A 17,592-nucleotide genomic window follows, 5' to 3' on the forward strand; every position below is an offset into this window, starting at 1 on the left:
ATGAAATGAAAGAGATTGACAAATTTCATCTCAGGTTTTGTAAACATATTCTGGGCATTCGTACCCAAACGTCTAATGCAGCAGTGCTGGGTGAGCTTGGTCGTTTTCCTTTAACTATTCTATATAAAATCAGAGCACCCTAATTCCCTATGCAAGGTAAAATAATTCCCAACGTTGCTTATAAATGACACGTTTAATGAACAAGTGAATGATGCTACTTTTCTGTATAGCAATGCCAAAGATAACTGGTCTAAATTTGTTAAGAATTTATTAGACTCTCTTGGATTTAGCTATGTTTGGTATAGCAATACTATTGATAAATCTTGTTTCTTTAAGGCCACGTCTCTATGATCATGTCTGATATTAATTCGCAATCCAAGTTAGAATATTGTAAACAATTTAAGAAAGATTTTAGATTCGAGAAATATTTTGAAATTAATATGAATGATAAATATATAATTGTATTATCCAGACTATATACGATTGTGTTCACACTCTCTTGAAATCAAGGTTGGAAGATGTAATAATATTTCACGTATAAATCGTAAATGCAAACTTTGTAATACAAGTATGGTTGAATCTGAATACCACTTTATACTATGCTGTCCTTTTTACTCCGGCATACGTCTACACTATAATATTTCAGGATCATGGAATAATGGAATACAAACATTGAATAAATGTGTTAAGATAATGTCATCAAATGATAATATAACTTTAAGACGTTTGGCTAAATTCATATACCATGCTATGTTGAGGCGATCTGCCTCCATTGATGCAGTTACTTCTTAGTTTAGTACCTTCAAGTATATTGTTGTGTAAGAACATATACAATTGTAGAATGTACTGTTTAAGTCTTTGTATTTTGTGTGCATCTCACTTAATACGTTTTATGTTACTTGTTCATTGCGAAAGGATCTTGTGTTGCGTATATTGCCAAAAAAACTTGAAAACTTGAATTATAAAAGTGTGCATTTTACAAACCATGAGCGAGTTACTTTAAATGTAAACAGACATCTTTTCTTAAAACATGAAGAACGAACCGCGTAGATTTGAAGCGCAGTTCGATTTAAAACTGGAATTAATTTTTGAACGAAATCAATGAACATTTTAAGATATTTGCGTTTTAATTAATTAAAATATAGTTCTATATAATTACTGATACATTTTCTCCGATAAATACGTTACTAAACATGAATATGCAATACTCCAAGCAACAATTGAGAAGATCCGGGAGTATTGACCGGCTCCCGAACCATTGACTGACAGTTGACAAATGTTCATTTAAGAAGTCTTGTAATTATATAATATTAAACATGCTTCTGTTGCTCTGGGAAAAAAAGTTTCTAGATAAAAAAACAAGAATTGTCAAGTGTGTTTGTATTATAATTATCGTGGTCAAAATCATGCAACTCTCACAGGCTCTGGAATACATCTAATATACGTTTCAACCACAAGCTATGTACACCGTCATTATTGATGTTTAAATTTAGCAGTCTAATGATGCCCTCCTTAATATGAACCAGTTGAAAGATAACCCTCCGCTCTACTGGAAATAAATTTGACTTTTCAATTTAATTTCGTTTCATATGTCACAGTCTTTATAAAAGAGTTTAAATGGGAATATAGTTGAAATTTTGATAACCAGCATAATCTAAAGAAAATCTTTTAATTAAGATAACTGTATGGATCTAAAAGATCCTTTTAAGGCTGTTTTAATTAACATCAAGGCTTTAAATGTGGCCTCATTAACAAACATTAAGTACTATCAATATTTACGTGTGTCGTTGCGGAAGACATTACGGAGTGATATCCGGCCCCCAGTCTATGCTAGTGTGCATCCTAGCCGAAGCGTTTCACATCAATTGATACTAGCATCTATTAATAGCCATTGTACATGCTGTATTTACTAGTGTCATGTTCTACGTCGAATTGTTGCAATTTAAATTGAGTTATTATGTTAGTTCATATTTATGCAACCTGAAACACTACATTAGACTTAATTAGTTCGGATTTGTTTATTAACTTAAGTGCCTTGTTTTTGTTAAGGTTCAATGTACGAAGTGTAATCGCTGTAGATGTCAAACAGACACGAACTGGGAGAGTATCTTGATATAGGATGTCGTAAACGCAAAGGTTATCTGTGAATGTTTACCAACACACGTGGCTAAAGTGTGAGACCCACCTCGGTGAAAGGTATGTACACATTGTTTATCAGTCTATTGTTAATAAGTTAATGTATATATTTATGTATACAAATGAAGAACATACACTTATCAGTACAATTATACATTTTATACACGAACATAGGTACATGTTTAAATCATATATAATGTAGAATTATATGTTGTCATAATATATTTAAGGTAATAATGTAGAGTTAAAATGCAATTGAAGTTGCGCCGCACCGCGCGATATTGGACCTTTGGATATAAATTTGCTTTTATTAATTTATTGGGTACTTAGTTTTTGAATTTAATGACATTTCAGGAAGTGGTACTTAAAATTTATGATGATATTACTTTTATTGCGTAAGATACATGTTTAAAAGTGAGATGATGTATTGCGCATTTTCGATTTAATGACACGTACATGGCGTTATTACGAAAGTACAATATTGAATTGATGTTCAACATTATGTTTTCCAACACGGAATCTTTATGAAACATAAATTAAGAAAAAATGATGATTATGAATATCATAATTTCATTTGTAATAATTGTGTCCTTAGGCCCATGCGATGCGATGGAAAGTCGCGCGATACGGATTAATTGTATAAATTTGTATTTTCAGAACACGTTAACATAAAAAATAAAAAGCAGAAAATGCCAAACTGAAAAAAAAACTGACGTTTTCCTCAAAACATTCCTTATTTGCTCGGCACAATAACTTCTCATTTCAATCCTAGTGGTTTAAGGTAAAAAGTGAGTTTTTATCCAACATTCAGCATGTACTTCAGACTATAAACTTGGCTACATCTAGTACATCTATTTGCAGAGGTAGAAGTGTCCCTTTATTGCACTTTACGTATTAAACCTGCATCCAACGGAAATCAAAACCATTTTCTCTTTCTTGGTTTCTGCACAAAGTATAGGTAAAATAGGCAGTTTGGTCATGATTATACGATGGATCGATGATTTATATTTCGCGTTACCAGATACTAGGTAGAAGGGGTTTTATTTTTCTTAAATTATGGCTTTGTGCTTTGTTTTAATATTATTGTGGTTAAACAGTTTGTGTATATTCCAGTTATGTAGTTTCTGGTTATCTCCCTTGACTATTTGTTTTAGGTAATTTATTGTTTTGGTGTTAAAACATTTTTTTATTCTATAGTAATAATATGCTTTACAATTTCTAAACCATACGTCTTATTCTACCTTCACTTTTGACAAAAATAATTGCAATGCAGGGAGTTGATGTAATAAAAGGTTAAAAACAATACCTTCCTATGTCTACTTACGACGCAGATGTGGTTCAAGTTTTAAAGGTTAGATTATACGATCGAATAGAAACAAACAGTTATGCACCTGTTAATTGTAACCACGGACCCCAAGGTCCGGGGATTAGCGGGGACTTTGACTTTCGGTTCAGCCAAGGCCTGGTAAAATTCCCGCCCTGCGGAGACGATCTGCTGGTAAAACTCCCGCCATATGCCCTCGCACTCAAGGGACCCTAGGAACGGCCCATTCCCCCGTATATTTTGCGCGAAGACAAACCACCGCATTCACCCGGCATTGCGGGGCCACGTGGATGGTAAAACACGGCCCGGTTCCCCGGCTTTCCCCGGTATACCCCCGGACCTGGGGGGGGGGGGGAAGGGGCGTGGTTACAATTGACTGGTGCATTAAAGTATTACTTATACTTTCGGTGCAATATTTGGTTGCCTCACTTATATGGGATTATGGCATATATATTGCGTTGTACATAGTTATCCTTAACACCGTCATAACAGTGTCATATGATCAAGTCTTGTATTTAGGACGTATTTCAAAAGAATAGAATATAACCATAGTAATTTAGACTTTTTATTTAATGTCGATCATGTCTACTTAATTTTATGGTTTTTATAAGGTTTATTTTCTTAAAATACATTAGAAAATACAGGGACAAGCCAAACAATTAATGAAGTCGACCCTGTTGATAGGCAACATATCTCCACGAATAAATGATGCGGACAGAAGTTCGCCGGGGGTTAAAGATGCATTCTTACTCCCAGATAAGATTGCTCTCAATTTATAATATTGTTTTAATGTTCAAAAAAGGATGAATTAATGTCGAAAACAATGGTTCTTATGAAGGATACCGAGTTTAATTTGAAAGAAATGAGCATAAAACACGCTATTTCTACCTTATGAGACTATAATAGACCACAGTATATCTTTTAACATTGGCTTATCATTTAATACTTTTGCGCGCTCTGCTATTCAATACACGATTACAAACTTATTATCAGTAATTAATATTTTTCCCTAAGGAAATAATTTAGTAAAAAGTTACAGGTTTATCAGTAAAAATTGATGTTTGTTATACATGTGTACCTGTGTATGTACTGATTTTGAATGAGAGTGTCACTTTAAGCCACTTTTAGAGTGCTGAACCTCACACTAAGAAGTCAAAACATAGTTCGTATGTATAAATAAAATATACATACACATGGTTTAATCTTATCTGACAAAAAACCTACCACAAATGGACAAACAGTAATTAGCTTAATTGTGACCACTGATAACAAAATCAAAGACGTTTTGTGTATTTTTCTTTTGTTTTCTACAGAATAAATACTACTAATTCAGCAATTGTGTTTGTCCTGTGTTTTTTCTTCCCGAAGTCGATGATGAAGCCCAAGTTAAGTGGTGCGGCCAAGTAGATGTTATGCATTATTCAGATAAGTTCTATTGAGGGCCCCCATGAGAGTATTAGCAACTGTTACTTCGTGTTTATAACCAGCTCAGAGACGATAAATGGTTCGATATACTTACATGGTTATTAGAAGTAGGTTAATTTGTCAGAGACATTGCGTTTTGTATTCTTAATAAGATGCGAGAACATGACTTTGTTGTAATGGTTATGTGCAGGGAGTCGAGAAAATTTAACCTAGTTTAATAATAACGTATGCATTAGCATGATTGATGATTTGCACGAATGAAGGCTGTATATGCTTGATAATTTAAGTATTTAAACCTTATGTGAGTACGTGGCTAAGTATTCTTTTCCTGATTTTATCTACTTAAGCTATGGTCAGTATTATCACTGTGTCACGTGTATTTTTATCAACGTATGTGCATTTTGCATCTAGGGAGGAAATATATTCGTTGTTATTTAGTTTCACATGTGACTGCGCGGTTAAATGTCTGTGTTGTAATTTTAAAACGATTCAGCTGATAAGAAAATAGTTAAATGTTAGTGTCACTGTTCGACAGTCGTGGAATCTCAATAACGGAGTAACTCGTGACTGGTAAGCTGTACTGTTGTTTTGTTAAAATGACACTCTTATTCAAAATCAATATATACACATGTATAACACTCATAAATCTTGAGTGATCAAATGTTACTTACTAAATAATGCATTTATGGAAAATATTAATTACTGATAGTAAGATTGTAACCGTGTTTTTTAATAGCTGAAAACGCAGATATATTCATTGATTGGTGAGTGCTAAAAGATTTACTGTGATCTACTATAGTCTCATAAGGTACAAATACCATGATTTCTGCACCTTTCTTTGAAATTAAACTCGGTATCCTTCATAAAAACTATAGTGTTCGAAATTTATTCATTCTTGTGTGGTATAACAAAACAATTGTATCAATTGTGGTTAATGTTATTTAGGAGTAAGAGTGCATATTTAATCATTACATGTACCCTCAGTTCTGATATTGTTGTAAAGTTTATGACATAGTGCAGACACTTTATAATGAGTTTAAGCACCAGATAATCGACAGCTTTCTTGTAGTTTGCGTCAGAACAGCGAATCATAATTGTGCTATAACATACGTGTTATATTGCATTTACAGTATAAAACAAATGCGCTATGGTTATCAGCGAGCCTGTATTTATAAATCTCATTTAATAAGAAATTCCTTTATGTTTCTGTGCCAACCGTTTGATCGTGCGGTTTAAGTGGCGCGTATAAAGCGATAACACGTCGTAAATATAATGATATTTTTCAATTCTGAAAGCATTAACATCTATAAGAAAAGGAAAACACTTCATCCATATTCCTTTCATTTTAACGAGGCTTTTGCTTTTTAGTGACTTGTGAATATTAATTGTGTGAATGTCTTCTTACCGCGGATGGCATTCATCAAAATAACAAAAAAAGACAACAACATAATATATATAAATTGCAATTAACACAGTGCTTAAGTTTGCAATGTGAAGATATATGATCGAAAGAGGATGTGAACTACGCTGTTATCATTTCTCACACAATACATTTGAGGGGAAGTTCCGGACGCAGGCATTCATTGTGTGGTTTTAATTGATGACATGTAACTACGAAGGGTAATCAAATTATTATGGGATTCTAATATTACAGCATGGTTTAAAAACGCGATGCAAGTAAAGTCGAGGCACACTTGTTTTAGGTAATTTTTTGGTGACGCCGGTCGCTGTATTCATAGTTTGTTTTTGCATTGTTAAAAGTACCTTGGAACTACTATAAATACTAACTCTTCTCATTTAAGGTAGGGTTAACATTCATATTTGGTTTATATATTGTTAATCCCTTTCGACTTTTTTTATCTTTTCTTAGATGTTTTAGGCCTAATGTCATGTACTACGCTGGATTATGTCGATTAATACAGTCGAAACCCTTTCCCAAGCGGGAATGATTACATAGGGTTAAAAAAGTCGGTCCTTTATTTCAAGGTCGAGCCAACGAGGAAGTCGAGCCAAACGATGTCGAGCCAGCGGGTTTCGACTGTATGTCTAAACAAAATAACCTGATATACCTGTCTATACCGAACTAAGCCGTTACCATCCAATAGACGAATTAACCACTATTTATCATGTCATATCAACGAATCAATTGATTTGTCCCCGGGTTTTCTTTATTTTGGCTGGGGTTTACAGTAAATTATTTATAACTGACAAATAAAACAATATCATGGAAAGTAACTGTAATAGTTAAATACTACTTTATATCTTCTGTCAAACTGTTTTTTGAATTTCTCAGACAAATGGATGTAATGATTGCAATACCATGTGTATTCCTGATTTAACAATTTTGTTTTCTAGTTTTGCTATTTCGTCTTTCTCATGGTCTCATATGCTATCAAAATGGAGTACTAAGCTTTCAAATTTATAAAAAATATCACACTCCTATTTCAGTTGATACTTCCGAAATTTATTAATTTGAAACACAATCTTGATTCTTATTTTTATAATGAACCAAACATCAATATGTATAGGTAAACTGTTTTTCTGATGACGGAAATGTCTTTATTATTTTCCTGAAATAACTGCAACATAATATCAAGAGTGGTATGTGAAGAAGAGTGGTATTAAATACAGATATTGATATAACACGTCATTAATAATAGCTTCATCATTATTTCTTAGGTAGTTTTCGACACAAATTATGGGCATTTCATAATTTATTTTTTTTCATTATTGTCATATTTACGCGTCCAAAAATACCTCATGGACAAATCATCCCACACATTTAAGTTTTGACGATTCATACTTCCCTCAAACTCATTAATTGTATATATATTGTATTAAAGCTTATTTAAACTGCTTGCAATCTCTTTAAGTTTACATAACTGGGTCATGTTAACATAAGCGGACGTCTCCATTTCAGGACAGTGTGAGCGGACATGTTTGGTGTAGCTGCAACAGATACAAGTAGATGATGGATTCTCTGGACGTCCACGCAATAAAGCAGCGATGTCGAGGGATAGCCTTGGCTGCCGTGCTCCTCCTGTCCGCCTTCTTCGGATTCACCGTGTTCTCACCATTGTTTTTAGCTGTGTTCGCCTTAAAACTACCATTTGCTCGGTTTGTCGTCGATTCAATCATCTGCACATGGTTTGCACTGGCTGTTGCGACATTTGAAACCGTTTACGGCATTAAAGTTACAATCCAGGGTGACGTCAGTAAACTGGATGCGCACGCATCTTCTATTATTGTTTTGAACCATAGAACGCGTCTCGATTGGTTATTTTTTGCATCCGTACAAGCGCGTTATGGTTCACTGCGGAGGTTTAAGATTTCTTTGAAAGATATGCTGCGCCATGCCCCAGGTGCAGGATGGGCGATGCAAGCAGCACAATTTCTCTTTATGGCAAGAAACTGGGAGAGAGATAAAAATAGAATAGAAGACTTTATGAAAAGCTTCGAAGATGTTCAGACCTATCCACAGTTGTTGTTTTTCCCCGAAGGAACCGACTTACAACCCCAAAGCCTTCAGAGGAGTCAGCAGTATGCAAAGAAAAACGATCTTCCCGAATACCACTATGTGTTGCACCCGCGAACAACAGGATTTTCATCTCTTGTCCAATCTATGCAAGCTCACAACGACTTAAAGCAAGTCATTGATGCCACAATTGCCTACCCTAGAAACATATGCCAGGACGAATCCCATCTACTTGCGGGTGATCTTCCCCGCGAAATTGTGTTCAAAATAAACTGTTACAATGTAGACCAAATTGACACTAGCTCAGAAGCAGGGATATCAAAATGGTTAGAACAGCGATGGCGAGAGAAGGAAGACTTTTTAAGGGGGTTCTATCAAAACAAAGGTACATCTGACTGTCAATCAAACGGCTTCACCGCCTGCCAAAATCTTGAAGTAGAGAGAGTTACTTTTGTTCTGGGACTTGTGTGTTTGTCAGGATGGATTACCTGTATCATTGTTATATCATGGGCCATTGTTGTTAATGTGTATTGTTTTTGGATGTTTATTTTTGTTACGGTTATTAATACTGCCATAAGCACCTTTATTGGTTTTGATAAACTTTACTCAAGAATTTTGTCATAAATTCCAATTCCAAAAAATGATATGCAATATATGTAGTGGACAAAGCAACCATATATTTGGTTGACTTGTTGAATGTTGTCTCTTTCTAGTGTTAACATCGAATGTGCTATTAAAATCCACCAATATTACATAAATCCTAATCTTGCCTACATTACTGGTTTCATACATTGAATTGTTCTACAAAATCATATATTTAACGATATACGCAAACCCATACATACATGAAAGTCTCGGTAGTGTTGTCCATGTCCATAGATTCACAGTCGAAACCCGTTGGCTCGAACTCGCTTGGCTCGAATTCCTCGTTGGCTCGAATTGGATTAAAAGGACCGATATCTTTAAACTGATGGTATGCATTCCTGCTTGGCTCGAAATTTTCGAGACTTCAGTTTATATCGCCGTTCCCTGGGAGTTCGAGCCAACGGGGTTCGACTGTATCGCATATAAGGTAGGTCATCTAAAGGCCGATAATCTATGTGGCGGATCCGTGGTCTAGAGGTAAAACTCTTGACTGTCAATCCAGGGGTCGCAGGTTCGATCCCCCGTCGCATCACTAAAAAAAACTAATCGTCTTCCGGGAGGGACGTTAAATGGGGGTCCCGTGTGACAGTGCTATACAATGGTGCACGTTAAAGAACCAGGGTAGCTCTAACCAGGGTTACATTCTGTCTGTGCACATTGCTCCAAAAACCTAAAATGACTAACAATCTTAACGGAGCACTCTCCGAATGGGCAAGGCCCGAGTGCGAGTATAAATAAGCTTACACACCCACACCCGATAATCTATTTAAGGCACACACTATAGGTTGATGCAAAAATTAGTGTTGGGAATCGGTTTCAATTTTACAATCGATAATCGGTTCCACTCAAGTAACCGATTATCGATAGTACAATCGTTTTTTTTAAAATACTAGATAAAACCTAAAGTGAAGTTTTATTCATGCACATTATTAAACTCTTAATCATTATATGCATATACGTTATGTCAATGATTGAATTAATTAAGTGTTATATAAAAAATAGTTCATTTCTACTTGCTCATTGTGGCTTCATCTGCCATTTTCGATTATAATCGATCATTGGAACATCACTAGCAAAAATACTGTTATTTTTTATTAAATTTAATGCAATATCATGTAATCCCACTTGACTATAAGCGATAGTGAGGTTCTTTTTAAACTTGGGAATTTATGGCCAAGTAGCTATTAATTAAAAATAAAACCTTTATAAATGCTAATATCTTTCACCAATTACCTGTACAAACATAGTTTGCTTTTTTTGTGTTGATCCTATTAACATTAACCTTTGTTGTCTGCCTTAAAATGGTATCTGCCATTTCAATTAAAAGTTTAGTGTTTTACTCTCCCGCAAAAATAGGCGCTCTTGAGGACGATGCAAGAATCAAAACCACCCAGTACAATATGCAATTACTGTAATGTTACCATTTTCCCAAATGATATTCAAATAAATGTGTAGATATTGTTGATGCAGTGGATATCGTTGTTGATATACAGTGCTTTATTATGTTACACCTTTGATATCTATATTCCTACTACAACATGTAAATGTTGAACTCATAAAAGAAACATTTGCACAGCGTCAGTATACCTTTTATAAAACTTTATTTGAAATATTTTATGTTATACCAGTAATTCATTTTTTGTGATCACTTACACATTAAGTGCATTTTGAAATCTGAAATATATATGCAATTAATGCATAAGGATAACATAGATACTGGTACGGACAGTATTGTATGTTACGGGGTTAGTAGGTGACCCGATATGGGATATACGGGGCAAGGTAAACCAAATCGGATGAGAGCGAAACTCGAGCCCGGATATGGTTTCCTGCACCCCGTATAACCCATATAGGGTCACCTATTAGTCCCTTAACGTATAAATCACGGCGACAACCTGTTTACATGTCTAAATGTCTCATTTATTCATCGGAATCGGAAAATAGACGCCATTTTGGTACTATATAAATTTCGTGAACCAATATGGAAACATATGGGGTCACCGCGTGACCAGTCCTGTACCCATGGCGTTGCGTCAGTTATGTTTGAGGCGTGATCTAGAAACTGTCACTTTTATTTAGTTACAATTTTAATGTTTAATTGTTAAACTGTTTATGTGATATTGTTTATCCAAGAAATGTTGACATGAGTCTACCATTCTGCCCATATCACACTTGTTGGAGATTTGTGTCTTCAAGATTTATCTTGTGTAAATATATGTAAAATTATACCCTTTGAAGTTATGCAATATTTTACTGTATGTTAAGAATTTGAATTTTATGTTAACTGTTCTGCGTGTAACCTGTTATTTGCTTGTAAATGTCTAGTTGACTAGTCGTTAGTTTTCAAACAAAGAGTCAGTTGACCAATTAGAATAGTGAACTTCGTATAGAATTATTGACTTGATGCAAAGCCGACCTGAATGTTCATAACCATACAACTAATGAATATTTTACTGCACATTTAAACACATGCAATATTTTGTATATTTTCTTGAAACCAGTCTTGCATGAGATACCATTTTGATGTTTGTATGATTTTAACATAATAATGTCTAGAACACGTGTATTAATCAGAATTATACACGCGATAGTGGGCGTATTATAGCTTGGAAAGACGTGTGTATCATTATTAACAGAACAGATAATGACACATTACTTTGATGTCTGTGGGCAATTCAGGGCATATGTTGTATTGTTTTGCTGTTTATTGCAAGGTAAAGCTCATTAAATCTGTAAATTTATACCATTCAATTTTAATATAAAACTGAAAAGGATCTTCAAATTTAAAACTCATACAACGCCAAAATATCGGCCATACCATCTACAGTCCTGCGCACGGGGTACAGAAGGTAGAAAATTCAGCTCTATAATTATATGCTAATGAAATATTGCTCACCCTGAGCCATTTTCGTACCACTAAGAGCAAGGGTGTCTAGTGCTTTCATAATTCGTTAAATAATAAAGTGTACAAACCATATCTGTAACCGCTCTGACTATGCATAATGTAATTGTGTTTTACAAACTTGAACGATTTTGATTTTTTAGTTACATAAAGGTGATAAAAGTAACATAAAGATGATAACGATTTTTTTTTTTCAATCTACATCGAAATGTACTGCCAAGAAGTCTATAGGTTTAAAGTTTTATTTCAACAAAAAATACTTTCATTAATGTTCAGACTTCTTTTTGTTTGATATTATATTTTAAGATAAATCTTATGCCTCAAGTTTGTGATATTTGTTTGTTTGTTATTTGCATACAATATATGTATTGAAGGAATAAGAAAGACTTGTTTATTTATCTCCAGGTTGTTGCACATAATTGCCGTTATATTCGACTGATTCAAAAACATTCGGTAGATTAAATGACACTCACTGAATAGGAACAGGTTCTTAATGTTCGTGTCCCCTTTTATCTGGGTCTCTATCTCTGACACAACTACCACAGTTGTAATGAAACGCTTCGTACGTGTATTCTAAGGCCTAAAATTACATTTGGCTCGGGTTACCCGACCCTACCTACGAAATAGGCGCCGACCCTACCGTTTTTATAGTCACTTGGTAAAAAAATGAAAAACTATAAAAATATATTTTTATTTTTTCAAGTGTTATCTCATGTAGTTTAAAACATTGAACGCTTTATACAAAATATTAGTTTAACACCATTCTCCAATGATACAAATAACGTTCTTATATAAAGACTAATAAAAAAATCTTTCTACCCTACCTATTTTCAAAAAGGATGTAACCCTAACCAAACAGTTGTGCAGTTTTAAGAGAGTAATGACCCTTACTAATATCTAAATAATGATTGAACATTGGTATTTTATCAATTCATAGTTGTAATATAACTGAATTAATACTATTCGATGCATGCACATTTGGATATAAATAAGTGAAAGACTTAAGGTAATAATGCCCTCAGAGTTACAGTCAAGACTCGCTATGTCGAAGGCGTCGGGACCTCGAGAAATACTTCGAGATAACGAGAAGTCGATAAAACCGACATACAGAGCATGTCTTACTTAGCCCAACATACTCGGAAAAACATCGATATAATCACCACTTCGAGATAACAGAGTTCGACATAACGAGTTACGAATGTTTGTCGAAAATGCACACTGATCAGTGCAAAGGCCAAATAGTGTTTCTTTGGACAAGAAGGAACGTTAATTATAAAATTTAATCGTAACAACTCTATTGTTCTAATAAAATATCACATTATTCAAAATATATCATTTGCTTAGCATTTTCACCGATTCTCAATTTAACGGGAACAAAATGGTTATTTTTTGTAAAAATTTGTTAAGAGGAAACAGGTAGTTTAAATATCGTGTTCAATCATGATCACAAAGAATAAGTTTCGGTCATCCAATATATATTCCTATATTTTTCAACCTTTATAATGATAAAAAAAACATATGTGTACAAGGAAGTTTTCACTATCTTTATTTCAAAGATCTGATCGTGCGTGCATTCGATAAAACAAGATTTTCGAAAAACTTATCTGCTGTTCAGTTTCATAAATATTTCAACCGTGAACAAATCTTCCTCTATCTTCACACATAATTTAACGCTGGTTGTGGCCTTTGCAGATAGCAGACTGCAGAGATGCAAACAATCTTGACGTTACATCTTGTGCCCACCAAGAAATATAGGTCTAGCTTGTAAACGTTTTGAAACAAAGATGGCTGGCAATACGGAGGAAGCGTCGAGTGTACACTTCGTTTGAAAAAGGAATAAGACCTGGGGTGGTATTCAATATGCAAATTAAGTCAATCTTATGGTCATACATGATTGACTTCATTCACTATATTGGTCAGTTATAAATAACAAGCAATCCGATTAGCTACATCGTTTTCAGATACAGTTATAGCCCTAGCGTCGAACGTGTTCCATTCTCAGTTTTCAACGTCAAAAATAGAGGCACATCACCGAATGCGTGCACTATTCATGAAACAAAACACATGAATAATTTTTACTCTACGTCATTTACAGCATGTTCTGAATGTGGGTTTGAAATGACCAAGTACGTAGTTTAAATTCTCGAAGTTATATTATGTTTAAAGGACACAAAGTCATTAACTGTGATAACAATGTAGACTACTGCTGCTGACTATCAAGTAGTTATTGCGCCTTTTTCTGTTCGAAACAATCCAATTATGCCCCAAACAAAACGTGTTTTTTACCATACGCACGTAGTTCTAAGCAAATTGAAAACATGAGCTGGCATTGATCAGAGAACAGTTTCAATTAGTGTAATAGATTGTTGCATGTCTTGGATAATAACTGAGTCATCAACGATCCAGGATCATTGGTTATTCCTACAGTGACTGGTTTCGGGTTTCTTGGCATAGTTTCTGTACAATAAAGAAATATGAAAGTTCGTTGTCTCAAAGGTACTACGGTTATGTGAAACATGCACCGTAAACACACTTAGTGTCCAGGATCATGCCTCGACCAATGAGATCGCCGGACCGATTCACATTTAATTATTTAGAGAGTTCTGACAATCGAAAATCAATTTAGCAGATAATTAAATATCTTCAAGTTTCCATTAAAGGGACTAGACACCAGATGATTTACTTGCAAGAAAAAGAAAATTTGTCAAATAAGCTACATACAACAACGCATTGAATCTTACTGACTGATGTATTGCATCGCCTACGACACATGTACCATTCGCAGTTTTTGCGTATTTTTTCCAATACAAAATTTACTGAGTTGGTCTACCACGTAAAGTTTGAAAAAATAAGTTTCAAAATAGCGTTGGTATAATTATGAATCTCTTTACTTATCACGTGACTTTCACATGCAACATATACACACTATAAACTGGGAAACCATTATGCGCTTTTTTAAACTAAGCTAGGACAGCGACAAAATATTAAATATTTAATCATGTTACATGATGTATTATCGGCCCCATACTAGCTCGTATTGACAATTTTATGCTTGCCTTGTGGAAATAATGTATTTCCCGATTTTGGACAATCTGGTGTCTAGCCCCTTTAAGTAACGAAAACAACCGCCAAATTCCCATATATTTATTTATTTGGTTTTATTTAGTGAGTTATTTTGAAGCTCGCGCATGCGCATGGTCCAATATAGAGGCATTCGCCTGGTATTTCTTGCTTAACACTGAGAAAGTTGTAATTGATCTTTGGTCTTCTAAACGACAAGTCAGTGCCGGGCTGTGCCCGGCTTGCCTACTGATTCGTTAAGAAAAACGATTTACAAACACAAGTTTTACTAAAAATCAACTAAGCCTCCTTCGTAGTAGATGATTAGTTCAAGAGTTGTCTTGATATCTTACAACTATTTTCTTGTCAATCAAGATTTACTAGGCGTATGCGTTAAGATTAACTGATGTGTTCATTCTTTTGCAATACACATGTATATATTGTAAACTACAGGGAAAAGTCAACGTTGTAACTAAACCCTGTTTGCATATACTTAAATCGCCGTACATGTGTGTTGTGTTTAAATCCTAACAAAACATTTAATCGTTTGGCTCGAATTCCTTGTTGGCTCGACCTGGATGTTAAGGACCCATTTTTTTATACTGATGGTAATCATTCCCGCTTGGCTCGAAGTTTCCGAGGCTCGAGGTATTTATGTCGGCCCTAGAAGTTCGAGCTAACGGGGTTCGGCTGTACCATGTTTCTGTTATGGTGACCATGTTATAATACTTGGTAATTCTACCTTGTGGTGATTTTGATCCGTTACATACATGAAAAGAATATATTTTTGAGGAATGAAACATAGTGAATATGATTTATTCTAGCCATTCAACGCTTCCTGGTATCAAGTAAATCTTTGAAAGAGGAACAGGAAACTGCATCACTCAGTGAATTATTTGCCTGTATTTATTTCATATTTAAGGGAAGCAACACTGCCGGTTTAATTGTACAGGTCTTTGAAAGAGTTGTACACCTTGTCTCGTTTCTTCCCACTGAAGTTTGTGGGTCACACGAAGAACCAATCTTAGTGTTTAATATAGTTTTAGATGAAATGTAAGTAACAGAACAGAACAGAACAGAACAAACCAATATAGAAAAGAACAAACCAATGCAGAACAGAACAAACCAATACAGAACATAACAAAACAAACCAATACAGAACATCTAACGGAACAAAACAAAACAGAACTGAACAGAACAGAACAAACCAATATAGAACAGAAGAGAACAGAACAAACCAATACATAACAGAACAGAACACATCAATACAGAACTGAACAGAACAGAACAAATCAATACAGAATAGAACAGAACAAACCAATACAGAAATGAACAAACCAATACAGAACTGAACAGAACAAACCAATACAGAAATGAACAGAACAGAGCAAACCAATACAGAACTGAACAGAACAAACCAATACAGAACAGACCAAACCAATACAGAACAGAAAAGAAAAAACAACAAAACAATACAGAACTGAACAGAACGGACCAGACCAATACAGAACGGAACAGACCAAACCAATACAGAACAGAACAAACCAATACAGAACAGAACAGAACACAACAAAAGTTATTAAAATCTCCACATTTCAACCCATGCAATTATATGAAATATGTCATGTGTACATGGAAATTGCGAATGGGCATTCATGTTGTATGAACAGAGTATGTATTGACTTACACTATACATAGTTTCTCGTCATAATAAACATACTATATTAACACCCATTAACACTTGTTATACATTTCATGGCAAGGTTCAGAGGTATAATGCAATAAAATTAAATGGAATAATGAGAATGAATTGACATAATTATCCTTACGGGAAATAGCATGTACATTTAAAGGAATGATATGAAACATATACAAGTGTTGTCAAATGTTATTTAACACGTTATTTCTAAAGATGTACATGTATGCTTTAAGCGTTACATTTCAGAGGAATTAAATCTCAAGAGGAGCTGAAATGGATAGATCTAATCTCTATTAACTTTTTTTTTTAAATTAAATTTAACGTAAAAGCGTTTTATTCTCTGCATGTATTTTTCCTTTACTAATGAACCATTGATATTAATATAAAAACAAAATGAAAGTTTCTCATACTGTTGTACGATCCAAACATTATATAATACCTCAAAATGAACGGACGTTATTCAGAGCCAACTACATACCAAGTACGCGTTTTGTTATGGTTAAAGATTGTTCGTATGTACTTGAAATAAATAGAGCCAGTGTGTAAGTACATACTAATCAAGTTTTTAAGTGTTCGACATTTTACTGTGAAAACTAACCACTAACTTGGCCAGCCTACATTAAGATCTACAGCTTCACCTGATTAAAATAAATTGCGGTTTACTGCTGATTTATTAAAAACATGTATAGACAAAACGTGAGAAATACTGCATTGGACAAAATATTTTGTTAAGCACTAAGTATGTTTTGTTTGGGCTTTGTATTGACGATTCACCGCTTAAAAGACCCACTGTCTGCTTTAAATTGGTCAGTGTATTTTTATATTTATGAATAAGGAAATATATTGCTTTTGCATGATTATGCAACGACAAAAATATAACTTTCATACAAACATAAACAATTTAATGTCAAGTACTTTAGCTGCTA

The 17,592-nt window shown here is 34.3% G+C and overlaps 1 protein-coding gene across 4 annotated transcripts; it reads left to right on the forward strand.

The window, feature by feature from the left end:
* Positions 1-1,905: 1,905 nt before the first annotated feature.
* LOC128220017 (lysocardiolipin acyltransferase 1-like) lies at positions 1,906-11,334 on the forward strand. Of its 4 annotated transcripts, none has more exons than XM_052928247.1 (2): positions 1,906-2,196; positions 7,806-11,334. In XM_052928247.1, the coding sequence occupies exon 2, from the start codon at positions 7,854-7,856 to the stop codon at positions 8,982-8,984; it is 1,131 nt and encodes a 376-aa protein (XP_052784207.1). In that variant the 5' UTR covers positions 1,906-2,196; positions 7,806-7,853; the 3' UTR covers positions 8,985-11,334. The 4 variants fall into 4 exon arrangements, with proteins under 4 accessions (XP_052784207.1, XP_052784210.1, XP_052784208.1 ...); XM_052928250.1 differs by lacking the exon at positions 1,906-2,196 and adding an exon at positions 5,198-5,237; XM_052928248.1 differs by lacking the exon at positions 1,906-2,196 and adding an exon at positions 5,253-5,455.
* The last annotated feature ends 6,258 nt before the right edge of the window (positions 11,335-17,592 follow it).

This window comes from Mya arenaria, chromosome 15, assembly GCF_026914265.1.
Source record: "Mya arenaria isolate MELC-2E11 chromosome 15, ASM2691426v1".
Lineage (NCBI taxonomy): Eukaryota > Metazoa > Mollusca > Bivalvia > Myida > Myidae > Mya > Mya arenaria.

What these genes read in the sequence shown, in the direction of transcription:
- LOC128220017 (XM_052928247.1), top strand. Translation starts at nt 7,854, where the DNA reads ATGATGGATTCTCTGGACGTCCACGCAATAAAGCAGCGATGTCGAGGG.